Source organism: Geospiza fortis, unplaced genomic scaffold (genome assembly GCF_000277835.1).
Source record: "Geospiza fortis unplaced genomic scaffold, GeoFor_1.0 scaffold54, whole genome shotgun sequence".
In the NCBI taxonomy this organism is placed as follows: Eukaryota; Metazoa; Chordata; class Aves; order Passeriformes; family Thraupidae; genus Geospiza; species Geospiza fortis.
The window spans coordinates 17,957,958-17,975,696 of record NW_005054301.1 but is presented as its reverse complement, the minus strand read 5'-3'; the positions used below and the strand labels follow the sequence as shown (position 1 = coordinate 17,975,696).

The window sequence follows — 17,739 nt, the reverse complement described above, 5'->3', positions numbered from 1 at the left end:
CAGCAGGATTCCAGGAGACAGACTTCCAACAGTGTATGTTATGAAAAAGGAGAAAATACAAAACAAAAATCACCAGTCTGTCTCAAAAGCAGCAGCTTTCTGGTCATTGCATTAGAAGATACACTAGTTAAACTGCAAGTCTTACATGTGAAGTCTAGGAATAGCTTTGCAAATTTCTACTAATCCTTTACTTCTTACAAGATAACAGACAAGAGGTTGCTGTTCAACTGGCAGCAAATCTTTACTAACTAGTAAATATTTCAGTACACTGTGCTGTAGGATTTAGGCACCAACAGGCCTGCTCTGCTGCGTTCTCCATGTTCTAGTAAGGAACAGGATTTTTTTTTCTTTGCCATTTTTTTTAATTGACACTCTAAATATAACTTAGAACAATTTTGGTATCAAGAGCTTGTAGAGCGAAAGTGAAACATTAAATAATCCCTTTTTTGGGATAACTTACATGACCCTGCTTATTTGGAGACAAGTGTACCACGGGATCCTGTCTCATCAGTCTTCCACTGGGGCTCTCTCGGAAGGACGGCAGTACTTTTGAGACTGCTGGGAGATGGCACGTTGGCTCTGCAACACAGCACACACCATGGACTGAGAGAGCAGTGCTACAAGCTAAGAAAAAGTCTAACCTTATTTTACACTGCAATTCTTCCGACACTACCTTAGCCAAAACCAGGTACATATTGTGACAGAACACAGGGGAGGAACTTGGGGCCCATCCATTACATCCTGGTGTAAATCATTAAGGCTTCATGAAAAACTAGCTGCCACCATTCTGACTTTGGTTAGAACAATCTGAACAGTATCATGCCCCCACTGTCCAACAGCACTGTATCAGAGCATTTAAACAGCAGACTATTCCCTTTCACAGGGTACTGACATTGGATCTCTAAATGCTTGATACCTGCTGACGAGAGATTTAAAAGACTCAACACCCACATTTCCTTAAATGGCATTCTATGCAAGGCAGGACAATAGCAAGTCTACAGAGATCACTTGAATGAATCCATTTTCCCCAATACAACTACTACACATATTTCTTACCAAAGTTGAGTTAAATAAACGTTTTCTATCTTAAACACTGCTGGCTGTGAATGTGGAAACTGCATAGATGTACAAAAGGAATACTTACTAAACTAAACCTGACAAAAGTGAATGGAAGTCAAATCACTCATCTTACATGGATAGTCAGAGGAATACACTTCGCCAATAAAACTTATTTCCCCAGGAGATAACTGTGAAGGTCTAGAGGGTGTTCAGACACAGCCTGTTAGGTAGGTAATTGCCTTCTCAGAGCCCAAGGTCAGTATTTTAAAAGAATCTCTCTCAGTTATAAGTTTTTACATGTACTTCTTCATATATTCTGCTCTTCTAAAAATGCTCCTTTTAAGTAGAATATGTGCTGACAAACATCAAGTACTTAACAATATCCATTGTAAATAGCAGTGTTTTGTCCACCACAGCTACAGTTTGTTCATCTTGATCTGCAGCATCATGAGCTTTTTAAAAAACAAATAAAAGCTGTGAGTTTTTTTTTAAGAATAATAATCATAACACCAGTAATAATATCATCACCAATCTTGATTTCCCCTGGCAAGTGGTAGCAAGCAGTGTTGGTGAACACAGAACAAAGTGCTCTGCAGCAAAGGATAGGCCAGGAAGGTGTCAGTGTGTGGATTCACTACACCTAAAGCCTTATTTACCCTGAGACAGATTATCCCAAGTGGAAACATACTTATTTGTCAAAAACCAAACTTTCACCTGAATTCACCAGATTGACAATAAAGTCTCCAATCAGAGATGCAGCTTCCAATTCTATGAAAGCAGGACAATACACAAGAGATAAAATACAGGGATTTTACGTCACTGTGCATTTCTCACCCTTTTCCAAATGCTGGAGTCATCTCTCCTACCATGTAATTTTTCCTGTTCTTTCTGGCTTTATTTATTTTGCTAATATGTTGACACCTGACACTACAGAACAGAACTTGTTGGCAGCTCCCTCAGTGCCAGCACCAACACCCAACTGTTGGTCTGCAAAAGAAATGCTGAGCAAAAAGATCATTTTTACATGTGTCATTACCATCATACAGCTTCAAAACATATGTGATTAAAATTGTTCTGTCAAAACAAGAACTGCAGATTAGTATAATCATAGTTTTTTACTGTGAGTATGGGGGGAGTTGTGAGGGAGGGACTGACAGATGGCTTTGATGACAAGGCACAGCTTACTGAGGTTGTGAAGGTGTGTGAACCAAGAACATCTTCAGAACCAGAGGCTGGCAGCATATGCCTTAAATTCCTCATGTCACTGAAGTGTATTCTCCCTAGAACATTAGTCCATTTGTACAGTGATGCAATAAAGTGATGCAATAACAAAGTATGGAATTGTTTAATCTAGGGTAAAAAAATTTAGAGAAACACAATCTAGCAACCTTGGTCAGGGTCATCATGTTGGAAAACTGCTGTTTGTAGACAGGACTTTTTCACTGGTGTCAGTCTTACTGGTAATCCTTTCAAGTCAAGCCATAGTTGTAGCAAAAGGCCTATGTGCAAGAACTTCAAATGAAGGCCTAACAATATAAATTCTCAGTTCCTAGCTGTTTTATGTAGTTAATGTGTTCCCTCAGCTGACAGCTTAATTGCTACATGCAATGAAAATGTATACATTTGTGGAAGGTGATTACCTACTTATAGATTTACTTGACTATTTAAACTTTAATTGCATTTTTTCCATTTTATACATGGTGTTTTTATAGCTTCAATGATCAAACAATCAATTTGCATTTATATAGCACCATTTGAAAAGGAAGCATCACAAGCACTTTAGTCAACTAAGGAAAAATTGAACTAAGTCAAGCCACTCAGGAGAGCAGGTAAGGTCAAATAAGTCCTTGGCAGCAAGACAAATTAATAAGTATGTCTGCCCAGCTGCTTCTAAAAGGACAGAATGTTTCAGGGTAAGAGCATTAAGGCAGATTTAATTCCACAATCAAATAAGGAAATGAAATCAGTTCTTCCTCAGGTGATACTCCTAGGTCTCAAGGAAGCAGACCGCAGAAGCTTCAGTGCATGCTCCAGACCTAATTATTCATCCCGATGAACAAGGCTAACTTTGAAAGGCGCTGAAAGCAGCACCCTAGAAAGGGCTCAGTGTGTGCCAGGAGAGGCAGGGCCAAGGTCAGAGCTCCGTACGTACCCAGCTGGTCAGCGATGCTGTCCTCGCTCCTCTGCCAGCTGGGCGTGGACTTGCCGCTGCCACCCGTGTCCGACTGCGTGCTCTGCCTGTCAATGGAAGCGGGGGATCTGCGGCTAATTCCAAACCTGTTCTCCCCAAACACAAAGCAGATAAGCATTTTAAATATACATAAACCTCGCTCAAGGGGAAAAAAGAGCACTTTTAAGAACCCAGTGTCAAACAACAGGGCAAACCAATGCAAAGCACAAATGCTTGAGGGATTTATAATGCTTTGCCATTTCATTTTTGTGGTAGCTCTCCAGACCCTTTTACCAGCTTTAATGCATACGATTACAATATCCATTAATTTATTGAGCATCCTTGGGCAAGAACAACTGGTTACAATGCTACAATTGAAAAAAAAAAACAGATCAAAACATCAAGAAAGAAAATTATGCATTTTTATTTACACAGATGTTTACATGAAAAGGTGACCAGACTGTTACATGGTAACAGAAAACTCAACATAGTGAGCAAAATGTAAAAGTTTGGATAAAAACCACATAGGGAAATGAGGTGTGTTTATTGGGAAAAGATCAGATTCTTTCAACTACCTCAAAGCACTACCTCAAACTAGTCAAAGAAAGCATCAGAAAGTTTGTTGGGACAATCCCAAGGATCTCAGCCACTTCCCTGGGTTCCAACCAAGAGAGTAGTAAGGTCATACCTCTGGCTGATGCAGACATATATGCCAACAACATGGATTTCTTTGGGACAATATTAACACCGCCAAATACTTTTAATAAGCCTCTATAAAGTCGACTGTTGAATATGGATTCCCAAATCCTGGTGTGTATAAATTCTGTAAATTCTTAAGTTATTTGATCATAAAATGATTTGAGTGGATTACTGCAAATTAAATATAGCTGTAAGAAAGTAGCGAGACATACACCTATTGCTGTAAAAGAAAGCATACAGAGCAAAATGAAAAGTTCAATGGACTTTGCAAATCCTGTCAGAATAGGCAGATGGATTTCAGGAAGATAAATAAAGACAGAGTAAACTCAAGGAGATCAAGCTAATGACAAAAGAGACACACGGGGCCCATGTGCCACACTGAGCCTACATGCCTCATATGCCTAAAAGCCTGTAAGACTTGAAATCTACAGTTCTGTATTACATATAAATCACTTATAAGTCTGCAAGAATTATAGCTTGGTTCAGAAATAGCAAATCAATCATTAAGAATTCATCAAGAATAATGTATTTCAGAGGTTTTTATTTTAATCAGATATACCCTGAAGGAAAAAGAAAATCCTTCAACTCTACATGCACAGAATAACACACAAAATAATTATAAGCTGATATATCATCTCTATATCAATGAGTTTCTCTATCTGTAATGTCTAATAAAATGAGAGAAAATAAAATAGCCCAGCTGTGCTGTCTACTCTATGAGCTACAGACTGCCCCACACAACCTCCAATGTAAAACACCTTCCCAGCTACCAGAGCAAGCGCAATGTGGTTATCCCACTTGAAGTTCACACACTTGATAACTCAAATGAACCCACCACAGCAACATTAATTATATGGCTCAGAACAACAAAATCCCACTCCCATCCTCCAGAACAAGCAGCTGGAACACACTTGTAATGTGCAGCACACATTGCAATTTCAGCCTTCTAAAAATTCACCCAAACGTGATCATACTTCCCTTTTGTTCACTGCTCCCTGATACAGCCAGCATACATTTTGATGAATTAGAAAAAGTAAGGAAAACCTGTATATATCTGCCTTCTGAATATAAACAATTTACACTAAAATTATGCAAAAAGTAACATTTTACCTTTTCTATTCACACAGACTAAGTAGGATTTCACTGATTGAATACCTGAATTAAACATGATGATTTCAATACCAATTCAAGATATGTAAAAAAAGTCTAAACACAGCATTTCAAAGGTGACTGATTTCTTAAACACTGATCTGTGGTCTAAATTTTAATATTTGTAAACAAACTCTCATGAGAAGAATATATTTTCATTATAAAATAACTAGAAGCTGGTATCTAAAAGAAAAGGCCAAAGCCCAAACAAATCTTGGTGCAATGAAGTTGCACTGCATCAATAGTTTGCTTTCTCTTGTGATGTCCTCTTACCTAACCTCCATTATGTTCATATGCATATAAGCTGTCAATCTATGTATGATTAAATTTTACTTTCTACAATAATTTATTGTCAGTGCAATAGCGAACACACAAACACAGCGTAAGTGTACAGAACACACATATACACATCAAGATCAATCTGGATATTCTTGAAGGCAAGGAAGTTTTTATCTAAACCCAGCTTAGGATATGGATCAATAATCTAGAGGCAGCAATTACTGCTTGTACCAATGTCTGACAGAGGCTGGACTCACCATTCTCCTGGTCAGTTAAATTTCACAAACCTTCCGATTGTCACACTGTGTAACAATAAATAAATGTATGCACAAATGGTGAGGTTGAGATTTCCTGCACTGGGAAATCTCAGAGAGTGGTGTACCTATAGCAAACTGGAACTTCATCTTTGGAAGATTACCTTCAGGACATGGGTCCCCCTTGGCCCTTATTTCAGCCCATCATTCTCTCTAACATCTTAGCAACTCAATGTTACAATTTCTCTCCCCTACTTTAACAACACATCCAGGGTAATGCTGACCAGTCCTACCTGGGATACCAAACACAGCTGCAGAGCTGCTCTGAACCTGCTCTTTCAGACCAATCTCAACAGAAGATGAACATGGAACTGCATCGGCTTTTAGTAAAGGGACAGACATTTAATTGCTTCTTGAGGCAAGGAAAACATTCCTTCACAATCACATTTTTCATGCTTTCCATTTAGTCTTTATATGCTTACCATTTAGGCAGATGTTTGGGAAATCCTAAGTATGATTCATGTGTACAAGGACAGTATGAGAGGCAAACTGCTTTTCTTATGGGAATAGAACAAAACAGTAAAATAACTGGAGTCAAGAAATTGGGGTTTTTCTAAAGAGCATCCAATAAAGAACATGCAAAGTTCACCTATTAATTGCTTCTTTCATTATTCCATTTAAACTGTGTTTCCTTGAATTAAAACTTCAACTCCAAAATGACAGTACAGCCAAGATTTCTAGGACACATCTCCGTGCTGAAACTTCAAAATGCTTGAAGAATGGCATAGAGAACATATGTTTATAACTAACTTAAAACATGGAAAAGGGTTGGGATGGGTGCTGGTCTGCCCTGAGGACAATTCAAAACAAACCTTCAAGTGTGTCTGAAAATCCCTGCTTACTCAAGCAGTTATGGTTGTGGTGGTCTAAGGACGTATGGCAGCAATACTTCTTTTGTAGCGCAAATGACTTAGTTGGAAAAGAGCAAACAATAATGGGAGCACGAGCTACTCATCAGAATTCAAGGTAACACAGAAATGCTGCTGGCGTGATGTGAATGAGCCAGAAAGTCTACAGAGGATAAAGAGGTTAAGCGCCTTTTTCCAGCTGCAGAGCCCTGGATACACCTATATCTAGTGTTTCCTCACAGCAAAGTTTAACAGATTTAAGGGCAAATCTCCTAAAGTCAGTAGGACTTAAGCACAAACTTAAACAATGACCAGAACAGGCCTGATAGTGTCATGAATCAAAGCCTTCATGAAGGTGGGCAGCAGAGAGAGACTGACTCTTCATAAAACCTCAAACTGAGCTGCAGGAAGGACAGGGGAGGACAAATCTTCAGTGCTGTGGAGCAAGAAGCAGTACTTTTTCAAACACGTGCTCAGAACAGTGTTCTCTGGGCTGACACAGAGCACCTAGAGGCAAAAGACAGTGCCCTTGTACTAAGCAGTTCTGGACAATGGCATTTAATCCCACTAATAATGTATCTTTTAAAACAAAGATATTTCTACTTTATAGAAGACCCAAACCAAAATTAATTACACACAATGACCTGGCAAAGTACTCAAGAATACTTCAGAGTGAAGATTTGCAGTGTGAACTATCAGCAGTTTTGTCCTTTTATCTTCTCTATAGGAAGTAATTTGGAATGTAGTTGACAGCTCTTCTGCTGCCAATTATTTTTTTTCCTCTACTTGGTGATCTTTGATTTATTGGTCCTTTCGGTGCTCTCCGAATATGATACAGATTTAATTTCTTCCTCTGCAAGTTGCCCCTTACATTGACACTTCAGAGAGTTTTAAGACTTCTGGAAAGTTGGAAGCTTTAAGACAGAAAGACTGTGAATATGTGAAAAAGAAGCTAGCTGTGGATTAATTAGCACTTTTGTGCCCACACATCTTAGCTGCACTCAGTACTACTTTGCTTCAACTATTAACTGACTGCAAAGTCCCAAATCTATTACTACTTTTCTTTTAGGATCTAAATCTGTGAAAGGAAGCAATTTGCCACGTGAAATCAGCACCTTTAATGAAGGTTTTTAAATATAGAAAAGTCCTTCTGTGTAGTAACCTGAGCAGCTGTAGACTAGGAACAGAAAGAGCAGTTAGGCTACAAGGTAAAAGTGGAAGCAAAGGATTTTTAAAACTGGCTTTTTCAAGAAGCATGACAGTGTTATTTGAAAACAGCCATGGTTTCATGCATGTAAACAACAGCTGACAGGAGCCTGCGTAAGCACTCCTTAAGCACACATTACAATGAATGGAACAGAGAACAAAAAATCTGCCAAAACAGAATATGTAAAAAGCCTGGTGCCTACCCTTCTGGCATAGATTTTTGTCTGTACGTGCCCCCAGTAGAGCCGGTGTCACTGGAGGAGGATAAGTTGCTTGGAGAGTTGCGACACTGCTGCGACCTTGCTAAGGCGATAGAGGAGACGGTGACATAGACATCGGAGCCAGGGGACAGCCTGTGAGGGAGCAAGGGAAGCCTCTCATCAGCAGGATCACACTGCAAGGCATGCTCAAAAACACCCTGCAAACTGCCACAGCTGCAAGCAATGGCGTCATGGAGACAGCAGAAATCCCATCAGCTGAAGGATCAAACATTTTCCCCTTATTATCTACTGGAAACCATGAAAATCAACTGTAAAACCCTGGATGCATGGGAAGAAATAAAGGCAATGTGGGAAGAAAATTCTGGCATACATTAGGAAAACATTCTGGTTTCTAAAGTCTGTTGTTACATATTGATTGTAAAGAATAATGAAACATTACATTCCTCATCAAAATAGCAAATAGAAGAAAATATTCCTAATTCTCATAGCAAACTCTTGCCTAGAACTTAAACTAAATGTAGTGAGCTGCCTATGCAAACTCTTTCAAGAGCATCAAGTTTACCTCTACGCCACCAAACTTGTCCGCATTAAAACACAACGACTAAAAAAATGCAATGAAATCTATACGTAGCACCTTAAAGCTTAACATTCTAATACAAAACTATCTCAACAGATCAAGAACTCTGTTTGAAAACCTGTCAGAATAACTATACAGCAAATAAACAGTCTAGAACTGCAACACATGCAGCTGGGCAGAATGGCTGGAAGCAGCAGGCTTATACTGCCCAACTCATATCCTGCTCTGTAGTCAAAGGCTTTTGTAGATAACTGCTAGCTTTGTGCATTTTGTTTCCCAAACCCCAGCAAAACTCACTGCTGTTAGCTAGTTCTTTGTCCTACTCAGTTGTGACTGATGCTATTCAAAAGTTTTACAGTGATTTAAGCGAAGTTTGAATTATGCCATTCACAAACATCCAACTCCTACTGTGAACAAAAGCCTTTATTCATTTTATCTAGGAAAACAATAATTTGCACAAGCTAAATAATTTAATATTTGAAAAACAGATAATGACTTCAGTGAAACATATAGATAAATTGCCTCAGCACCCAGCTCGGGTCTTGGGCTTTAGAAGATCTTAGCCTGGCCATTTAATCTGGATCTCTAAAGGAGTGGCAGATTTCAAATTAGCTCTCACCACAATACTGTAAAAACTTTAAAAGTTTAAAAAATCTTTTGGAAATGAAAAACAATTATTGAACTGATTAATTGTACTTATGTATGCACTTATATCAAAACAGTGTGTGTATATATATTTATATTTCTATCAAATGTGCATTGTCCTCCTAAGTACTTTGCAAGAAAGCAGTAAACAAAATCTTAAAATGGAAAGAGCAGTACGACTGGATCAAACATTTTTGCCATCTGGAATTTCATGAAGTGCATATAACTAATAGTAAGTCTTTTTCTGAGACAAGAAAGGAATTATCTAAGGCCTAACCATGGTTAAGTGCTAGATCAATTCCAGTAATGCCTTTCTAGTCTACCAAACATCTTTTAACTTATCCCACATTTATCAAGCAACTATTCTGAAATATTTGCTTGCAAAGAACATGGTTGAAGACTTGAAAACTTGGGGACCCATAAGCCAAGCAGTTTATTTTCCCAGAAGCACTCCTCCAAAAAGAAGAAAAAATCATTTGGCCACACAAAAATGCACTTTCATTAGCATTCGCTCACATATAAAGGTACACACATTTAAACTCAGTTACACTTGCAGAGCAATACACAGTTTAAAATTATGACCTTTATTCCCAATGCTAAATTGGAATTGATGGTAAGGAAACCAATTACTTCTCAAATAATTTCTTTGAAATTCTTTCTGTTGAAAAATGCTTACATTTTCATTTCACATTCAGCTATGCCTTTTTGTTTTCTTCCTATGCCTTACCAAAAAGTGACAGCACTGTTCAGAAGGAATATCAAGATTTCAGAACCCTATGTCATAGAGTTCTAACTCATTTACAAAGAGGAAAAGCCTTGAGGGCAAACAAAATTGTATTAGAAATGTGGTCTGAACAATAGAGATGAACAACCAGTGAGGTAGGACATTCTTTTAATTAAAGCAGAAGTATATTTTTGTTAGTACAGTTCACAGTTGCACTAAAACACACTAATGCTATAAGACATTTCATTTTGTGAAACATGTAAGAGAAAAGAATTGGAGAGCAAATTAGTGCAAATTGACTTTTTGAACTGCTTTGAAATCTTTTGATGAAAGGCACCTCCCAACACAAAAGATGCATTGTTGTGTTAGCAGTATGTCCCTATAGCTAAAATAATCTGAGCCTGTCTTTTGTTTATAATTAAAAACCATACTAAAGCCAGCTCTTATCTATTTCAAAAGAGAGTTTTAAAAAGAAATGCCAAAATGGTTAAGTGCATGAGTCCCACAATTGAATTTAAAAATAGGCCAAGCGTCCATTACATTAAACAGATACAATTACATTGAAGTCAATTGAACTGGGATTATCCCACGCATGATTTAGTTCTAACAGATCTAGTTCATCCTGAAAGAACTGGTTGAGTCTTGCCAAGTATGGGAAGAACATCATCTTTTGTGAAAGCAGTGAGTGGAATGGGCATACATTTATTTTGTTTAATATGACAACACAGACATTGAAAGCATCTTATAATAAATTAATTTCTATGGCATTAGCTGTAATTTTCCCCACGTATTCAGTGTGCATAGGTATGTAGTACACACATCAGAAGAAAAATGTCAGTCTAGGTCACTTTGTGCCTATGGCCTAAGGCAGTCTAATTACAAGATCATACACAGGTGCCTTTTCCTGTAAAACTGTACAGGCATGGGGCCTCTATTGTGCTACAACTTCTCCTGCAAGAGCTGCAGAGCCCAGAAGCAAAGGAGGGTCAGGCTGGCAGAAGAGGGAAAATGGCCTTACAGTCAGTGGTGACTTGGCAAACTGAATTCTTACTTTGCACTTGCTAGAGCACTCCGATGTGACCATTACTGTATTTGTTAATGACAATTTTTCATTTGTTGTTGCTAATTTTAGTTTTTCAAAAGGCCTTATTTGATTCTAAGGCCCACGATATCTCTGAGCTGAAATCTTCCTAAAGCAGCTGAAGTCAACTGAGGCTATAATTTGAATATACAAAATATTAACAATGCTGGGCACACTTCCAAATATGAGATGGCCAAAATAAGCAGAACAAATAATTAGAACATAATTTATCTCTCTACCTTTGTTCTAATCTGAAGATGGCAAAAGACATCTCTTCTCACACAGGAATTTTGAAAAGTAAGTTTAATTAATACCTATGAAGCATTCAGAAACTATAGTAATGGGCACCACTGTAAAGCTTAGAGGGCAATTAGTAATGGCATCTTTACAACAGGATTTGTATGTCATCCAGTAAATAAGGGACAGAGTAATGAAGAGGAAAAGAAAAACTAAATAGCTCTTCTTTAATGAGCTGCATCCACCGTGTGAATTGAATGAGGCAGATGTCCTCTGTTACAAGAAATTCTTGTAATTTAATCAAAAGAAGCATCTGAATATAGAGTTACACGACAGTTCTGAAAAAACAGCACAGCAAATCTTAATTCTGGCATGCTTACCTTCCTTACCTTCCATGTGTTTGAGTTTTACAATCCTAGTAATACTGCAAGCCACAACAATTTGCTGCAAACACCGTCTCAAATGCTCTCATGTTTAAAGGAAAACAATCCATTCCATTCAAAAAGGAAAAAAACCCACCAATTTTGGAGAAGGGGATAGTGAATGAAACAAAAAGGCAATTATGCTGTCATGCTGTACCTTCTCAAGTTTTTGGGTTTTTTCCAAGTTGATCATCACCTTTCAGAAAACACCCATTGTAACAAGAAAAGACACAGAGGCAGGCAGTGGGACACCAGACGTACAGAAGAGTTTGCGTATGAAGACACACTGAACAAGCCCTGTGGCTCCAGGGATTATAGAGAAACTTATCCTCTCTGCTTCACTCCATCCAAACATGAATTACACTGGACCAAGCAAGCAGTGATTACTCACTATCCCTCGTGACAAAAGAACAAGGAGGAGGTCGAGAACTACCAAGAGACCAACTAGCAGGAACCTGGATGAAGAGATAGCAGCCACAGCAGTACAGATGCACCCAGCTCCAGGCAATCTTACATAGCAGACAGCCAAGGGGACTGTCAGACCTGGTAAAAAGAGCCTTCCTTTATACTTGTAAGCATTTCTTATGCTTTTCCCTGCTCCTCACTGACGGCCCTTGTCAATGACACAGCATGGCTCTTCTCAGATGCTTTTACATTGCAAGAGTTTGGCTGCACAGGCATGCATACCAACAAACCTCTGGTTTTTCCACTGCTACATCCAGCTCTAGGTCCCGGAGCTGGTATGAAGTGTGGGTTATATAATCTCATGTTGGTACATGTTTTAATTTGAAGAATGTTATGAGAACATTTAAATAACAAATCTTCAAACTCTGTGAGGTAGGCAGTGCGTGTACTACAACGCTGACTTGACAGGTAGCAAATGAGCACAGATACCTGTTTGTTTATATTTGGAAAAATGTCACTGATGCAAGATACACTGCAGCAGATGAGGATTTTTAGGTAATACAGGAACAGTTTAAAATAGAATCTGCCTGCAGGAGTTAACCTACAAACTACAACTGGCATAATTACTATCACTGACGACATGGGCATCATTCCAGTAAGTATGGAGTCTTAGGGCAAGACTGTACTTCAAAGTCCTCAATGTGACACCAAACCAATCAACTATATTGTTCTGATACTTCCATACTGCAGAATTTTACTGCCAGTGTGTGACTGCAGTCATGCTGTAATTCAGTTTTCCATTTGGTTTAAAATATTGACTGTGCTCAGAAATTTTCTAGTTAAGAGCCTTGAGCTTTCATCCAACAGTACTCAACTACAGACAGAAGTGCTCAAGTCCAGACCTGAGTCTTCAACATGCCTTCATCACTGATTTCCACACTTTTTCAAATGTCAATCAAGTTTTAGTTAAAACTGGTTCCAGTTTAATTGACAAATTGACTAAGAACAGATAATTATCTGCCATTATCTCCTCTCCTTTCCTTGCACATTGTATCTTAATAGAGCATGGAACCAAGTGTACAAAAAACCTGAAAAATGTGAGGAGGGGAAAAATAAATAAAAAAATCAAGTGCTATAATTACATGTTCTCCAAAAACATTAGCTCTGGGTTACTTCACACATATGTGGTTTATTGTTTTTTCCTTAACCTATCCTGATATTCATTCTGGGTACTAGGCTATATAGTATTCCACGTGGTAATGAATATTGTGAAATAAGCCATAACTTGGGATTTATTGAATTTATATTATTAGATTTTGTAGCCTTAATGTTGGAGTAACATTAAAGATTTATTTGAAGATTTATAAAGTTCTGGGTTATTTTTCCTGTCTACAAATACCCACCCATATCAATAATGACTACATTCAAGGATCCTAGTATTGTGAAGATCAGGGAAAATAAGCCAGTAAATTGGATATATGAAGATAATCCAAAGAAGGCAAATTCAAGTACTCTGCTGGACTGGGCATCTGTCTGCCTTCTCAGAATGAGAAAGTGTAAAGCAACATACTCCCCCACCTACAATAGCAGTCTCTATGGGGAGACAATATTTGGATGAATATGAAGTGAAATTCCCCTGTTCTCAAGACTGCTGATGCAGATTTTATTTATTTCCAACATACTTAAATGAACTGAAGAGAACAAAGCACAGCAGAGCACCATCACTGCTGCCTGCACCAGAAACATGCACAGATTTCAGCACCTCCTCCTCAGTGTTCTTTAGGGTAAATATGAAAACTAGTGGTGAAAAACTAAATGAGACAGCAGCTAAGAGGGCTATGAAAAACCCACCTTTGTTGATTTTAAGACTTTACACAATAAGAAGTATCTGAGCTTTCTGAAAAGAAAAGCTTTCTTTTATCATGCAGAGAAAAGACAAGTAAGTCTTGCTTATTGTTGAGGTTTTCCCCCCTCCTGTATTTCTTTATAATGAAAAAACCTATTTCTTCCCTTTAACTGGAAAGACATTAACCTTATGCAAGTCATGATATATTTAAACTTGATCTACCCAGACTAACATGTTTAGCAGACCAGAAAGATGACAGAAGACATTCCTCAAGCATCCGGAAAAATTCCCAGTGAAATTTAGAAGCTACTTTGATAATCTACTTTCAAGGATGAAAAATCCAATAGAACCCTTTTCGAATAATAATAAAAAGAATCCTTAAAAGAATGCCTGGAGGAGGAAAAAAAAAATCAAAACCAGCTACATACCCTGAAAATGAAGGAAATGAAAAGTCAAAATTTCACTTTTTGAAAACAAATACTGACTAAGAAAATGTAATTTTCAGTTTGCAAACATTTAGCAGGTCATAACCCCCCTTCTAGAATCCTCCAGAGACTGGATAAATCTTGAATGTCTTAGGTATGTGGTGCTGCCTGTGTACAATTTTATGCACAAGGAACACACAGTTGTTAATACCCCTTCTCCCAGGGCAGCCAAAGGCTCTCTTTGACATGAGCAAAGTCCAGACTGCAGCCAAGCTCTCTGGTTAATGCCATGATGAGATGGAAGCATCTGGAAAAAACAGCAACTCAACAGAATCCAATAGTCTGTCACTGCCTTAAGCTTTTCCCAGGTATTACTGTGCCTTCTGGAACTACCTAAGAAGATTGTTCAGCACTGGAGAGAGCGAAAGACACCACCAGCTCAGCTGCTCTTCCTTCCAGTTCAGCATCTGCCTGCCTTTAGCTCTAAGAGGCAGATATAGCCTGTAGTCATGCAATTTTTATGTTGGTCCAAATACATAATTCGAGAATGAAGTCCAGCATTTCAATGGCTTCTGCAACCTTTTTTAACAGACAGACAATCTAGTCAGGTCGTCTATGAAATTATTAGTGCTTTCAGTGTTGCACTTTTTTTCCAACTCGCACAGATGGGAGCCTTTTAAGTATATATTTAAGAAAAAGAAAGTAAGAATATTTAGTCCTTAGCAATGACTGTAATTTCCGAACAAGGTATCCAACACAGAAGTTTCAGTTTCATGTTGGTAGTTCCTTGGTCTTGGCTGTACCATCTTTGAACATGTTTTTCCATCCCCAGTTCTTCAAGACGTGAAAAAGATTAGAAATTGTTTCATTAGAACTCTTACATTTTCCACAATATGCATCTTATTACCACTGCTTTATATTTTTCACCCAAAAAGATGATCAGAACCTATCTAAAGCTTTTTTCCCTAGGAATTGTCCAAAATAAGAAATACAAGCTATTAACTTGCTTCCCTCCACAGATCTCATTGCAAATGCAGAGACAGATTTGTATAGATAATCAAACCAATGACAGTTCATTGCAATGCTATCAAATACATATTTTTCTACAAAAGAATAAAAACACTGTTACATGATGGACTTGATACCTTTATCCTAACAATCACTTTCTTGTTTAAAGAACTTGAAACAACAAAAAAACCCAAACTACCCTGGAGAAATCCAAAATTAGAAGAATTTCTCCTCTAGCCTAAAATGTCTGAACACTGAACACTCCCCAGTCAGATAAATTTCCTTTCTATACTAGTCAGAATCCTCTTGCTAAAAACCCTGTCAAATACTATTTTTGCTTTGGGAGCTTTAGGCAATTCCACCAAGCCTATGAACAAGATAAATTTTTTATTTACTTTTTCAAAATGCTGACGTTCATGAACACTTAGCTCTAAAACTCTGACTGTAACTCTTTTAAAACTTAAATAACATCACAGCAGTTTCAGAATACCATCCAACACAGAGAAACATTCCAGCATACTTAATTTTGCGGTTAATTGTGCCAGGAAAGGTATTTCCTTTTGATTATTGTTTCACTCATAGTCATGCTGTCTTTTGACTAATTAAAACCAAGATTAAAAGCAGTCTTCAGATACTTAGATAAACTCCTGTGAATTTCCCACGCAAGACTCAGAGGAGCAATGAAAAACCATTTGTGAAGAAGACACGTACCTCCGGCTCTCCAACGGGCGCCCATCACTCGAGATGCTTCGGGGAATGTTGGCTCGTTCTGGGGGTGGCATTTTCCCTTCTCCTTTTCCAGAGCTAATCCTAGATGGCACTGGGCTTTGGATTTGAGATGGCACCTGAGCCACATGAGGTCCCTGTCCTTTGCTCGCATTTCGCTGCCATTTGTTATTATTTCTGAAGGGAAATTTGAATTCATATGACATTCCTTCATTCACTTTGTACTCCATCACTGGCATACGGTAGTTTTCTGAAGAACTCCTGGAAATGAAGAAATTAATATGCAGCTGTAAAAAATAAAAACATGTGACATGTTCACAAGAAGAGAAATCTGAAGACAGAAGCTAAACCAATTCTATGGAAGTATGAGATTCTCTTTTTAAGAAACGTTTATTTAACAAATTTTAGAAGGCTCAAGAAAAAGGACTAGTGATGTTGAGAGTCTGTCTCTTCATCCTGATGAGTGATGCACAACAGACTACCATGGACTCTGCCGTGTTGGCCTTTCCCCTGATTCTCACACATTAACAACCCTGTTGTCACCATCACTAAGCCCTAACCCAATGCCTGTCCTTGTCTATCTCTCCAGAAGAGTTTACAGCCATCCATTCCAACATCCCAGTTGGTCAAGTTGATACTCTCCATCTGATACTGGGCTAGAAAAACTAAAGATTTGTGAGAAGGGTATCTCCCCTTCTTAAAGCCATGTGTTTTAGAACTTACCTGCACCCAGACAAATAAGACCTGAAATGTTTGTTGTTTTTGAGACACACCTTTCTGATGTACAGACATTAAAAGACAAGAGTCACACGAAATAAGGCACTAGATACAACTTTCGAATACCTTTGGCTTTGGAGTACCTCAGATGATAAATCTGAACATTATGAAAAGACTTGCTAGAAACTGTAGATGCCAAACCCCAAAGATGCCTGTTGCTTCCTGGGGAACAGCACAGCGTAAAAATCTGACTAGAATAGGACATAAGCTAATGCAGCTCACATAAGAAGCAGGGCAAACTTCTGCATATATTTCAAATGAGGCACTTGGAAAAAAATGTGATCTTCCACTTCAGTAAGGATAATTTTGTCATTTCTCTTGACAAATTTACATATATATATATATATATATATGATATGAGTGAATACTGAGTATGTTTTATCATAATTACTTTATCTACATACATCACTCTCTAATGCATAGAAAAATAAAAAATCAGTGCAAAATTTTGAAACCATAGCTCCTCCTCTAAGCAATTACACCATTAGGGGTGAAAAATATTAGTATATCTTCCCTGCAAAAAAACAAAAAACAAGAGACCTTGTTATCTGGTCATACTGACATAAGCAAGTTGTACGGTCTAATAGGAACAGACAAAGTGAAACAGTCAATGCTGAGATGTTGCTGACCACAGTATACATATTCTGTAGTTTTATGCTAGTCTACCCTCTAGTCTTAATGTCCAAATTAAATTATCTGTTGGAAGGCATGAGATGTGCTTCTGAAGCACAAGTAAGTCAGCTTCACCTGAAAGTCTCCCAGGCCACTCTGATGTGATCCACTGCACGCTAGACAGGGATGAACAGGAGATAAGGTCACTCACAACTGAACTACAATATTGATAATTTATATCCTTTGTTTTTTCTTCTCATATTTTATGTCCCTGCTATTCTTTCCCCAGTGCTTAAGTACTTAGTTTGG

General features: G+C 38.1%; 1 protein-coding gene across 4 annotated transcripts in view; it reads right to left on the bottom strand.

The window, feature by feature from the left end:
* Window positions 1-17,739, bottom strand: part of SIPA1L1 (signal induced proliferation associated 1 like 1) — a 200,608-nt gene that overhangs the window by 20,198 nt on the left and 162,671 nt on the right. For all 4 annotated transcript variants that reach the window (XM_031065729.1, XM_005417549.2, XM_014310981.2 and 1 more), the window contains 4 exons: window positions 16,027-16,302; window positions 7,928-8,077; window positions 3,212-3,336; window positions 461-579 (listed from right to left, as the gene is read on the bottom strand). In XM_031065729.1, coding sequence (XP_030921589.1) covers window positions 461-579; window positions 3,212-3,336; window positions 7,928-8,077; window positions 16,027-16,302 — 670 coding nt within the window. The remainder of the gene's footprint in view (window positions 1-460; window positions 580-3,211; window positions 3,337-7,927; window positions 8,078-16,026; window positions 16,303-17,739) is intronic.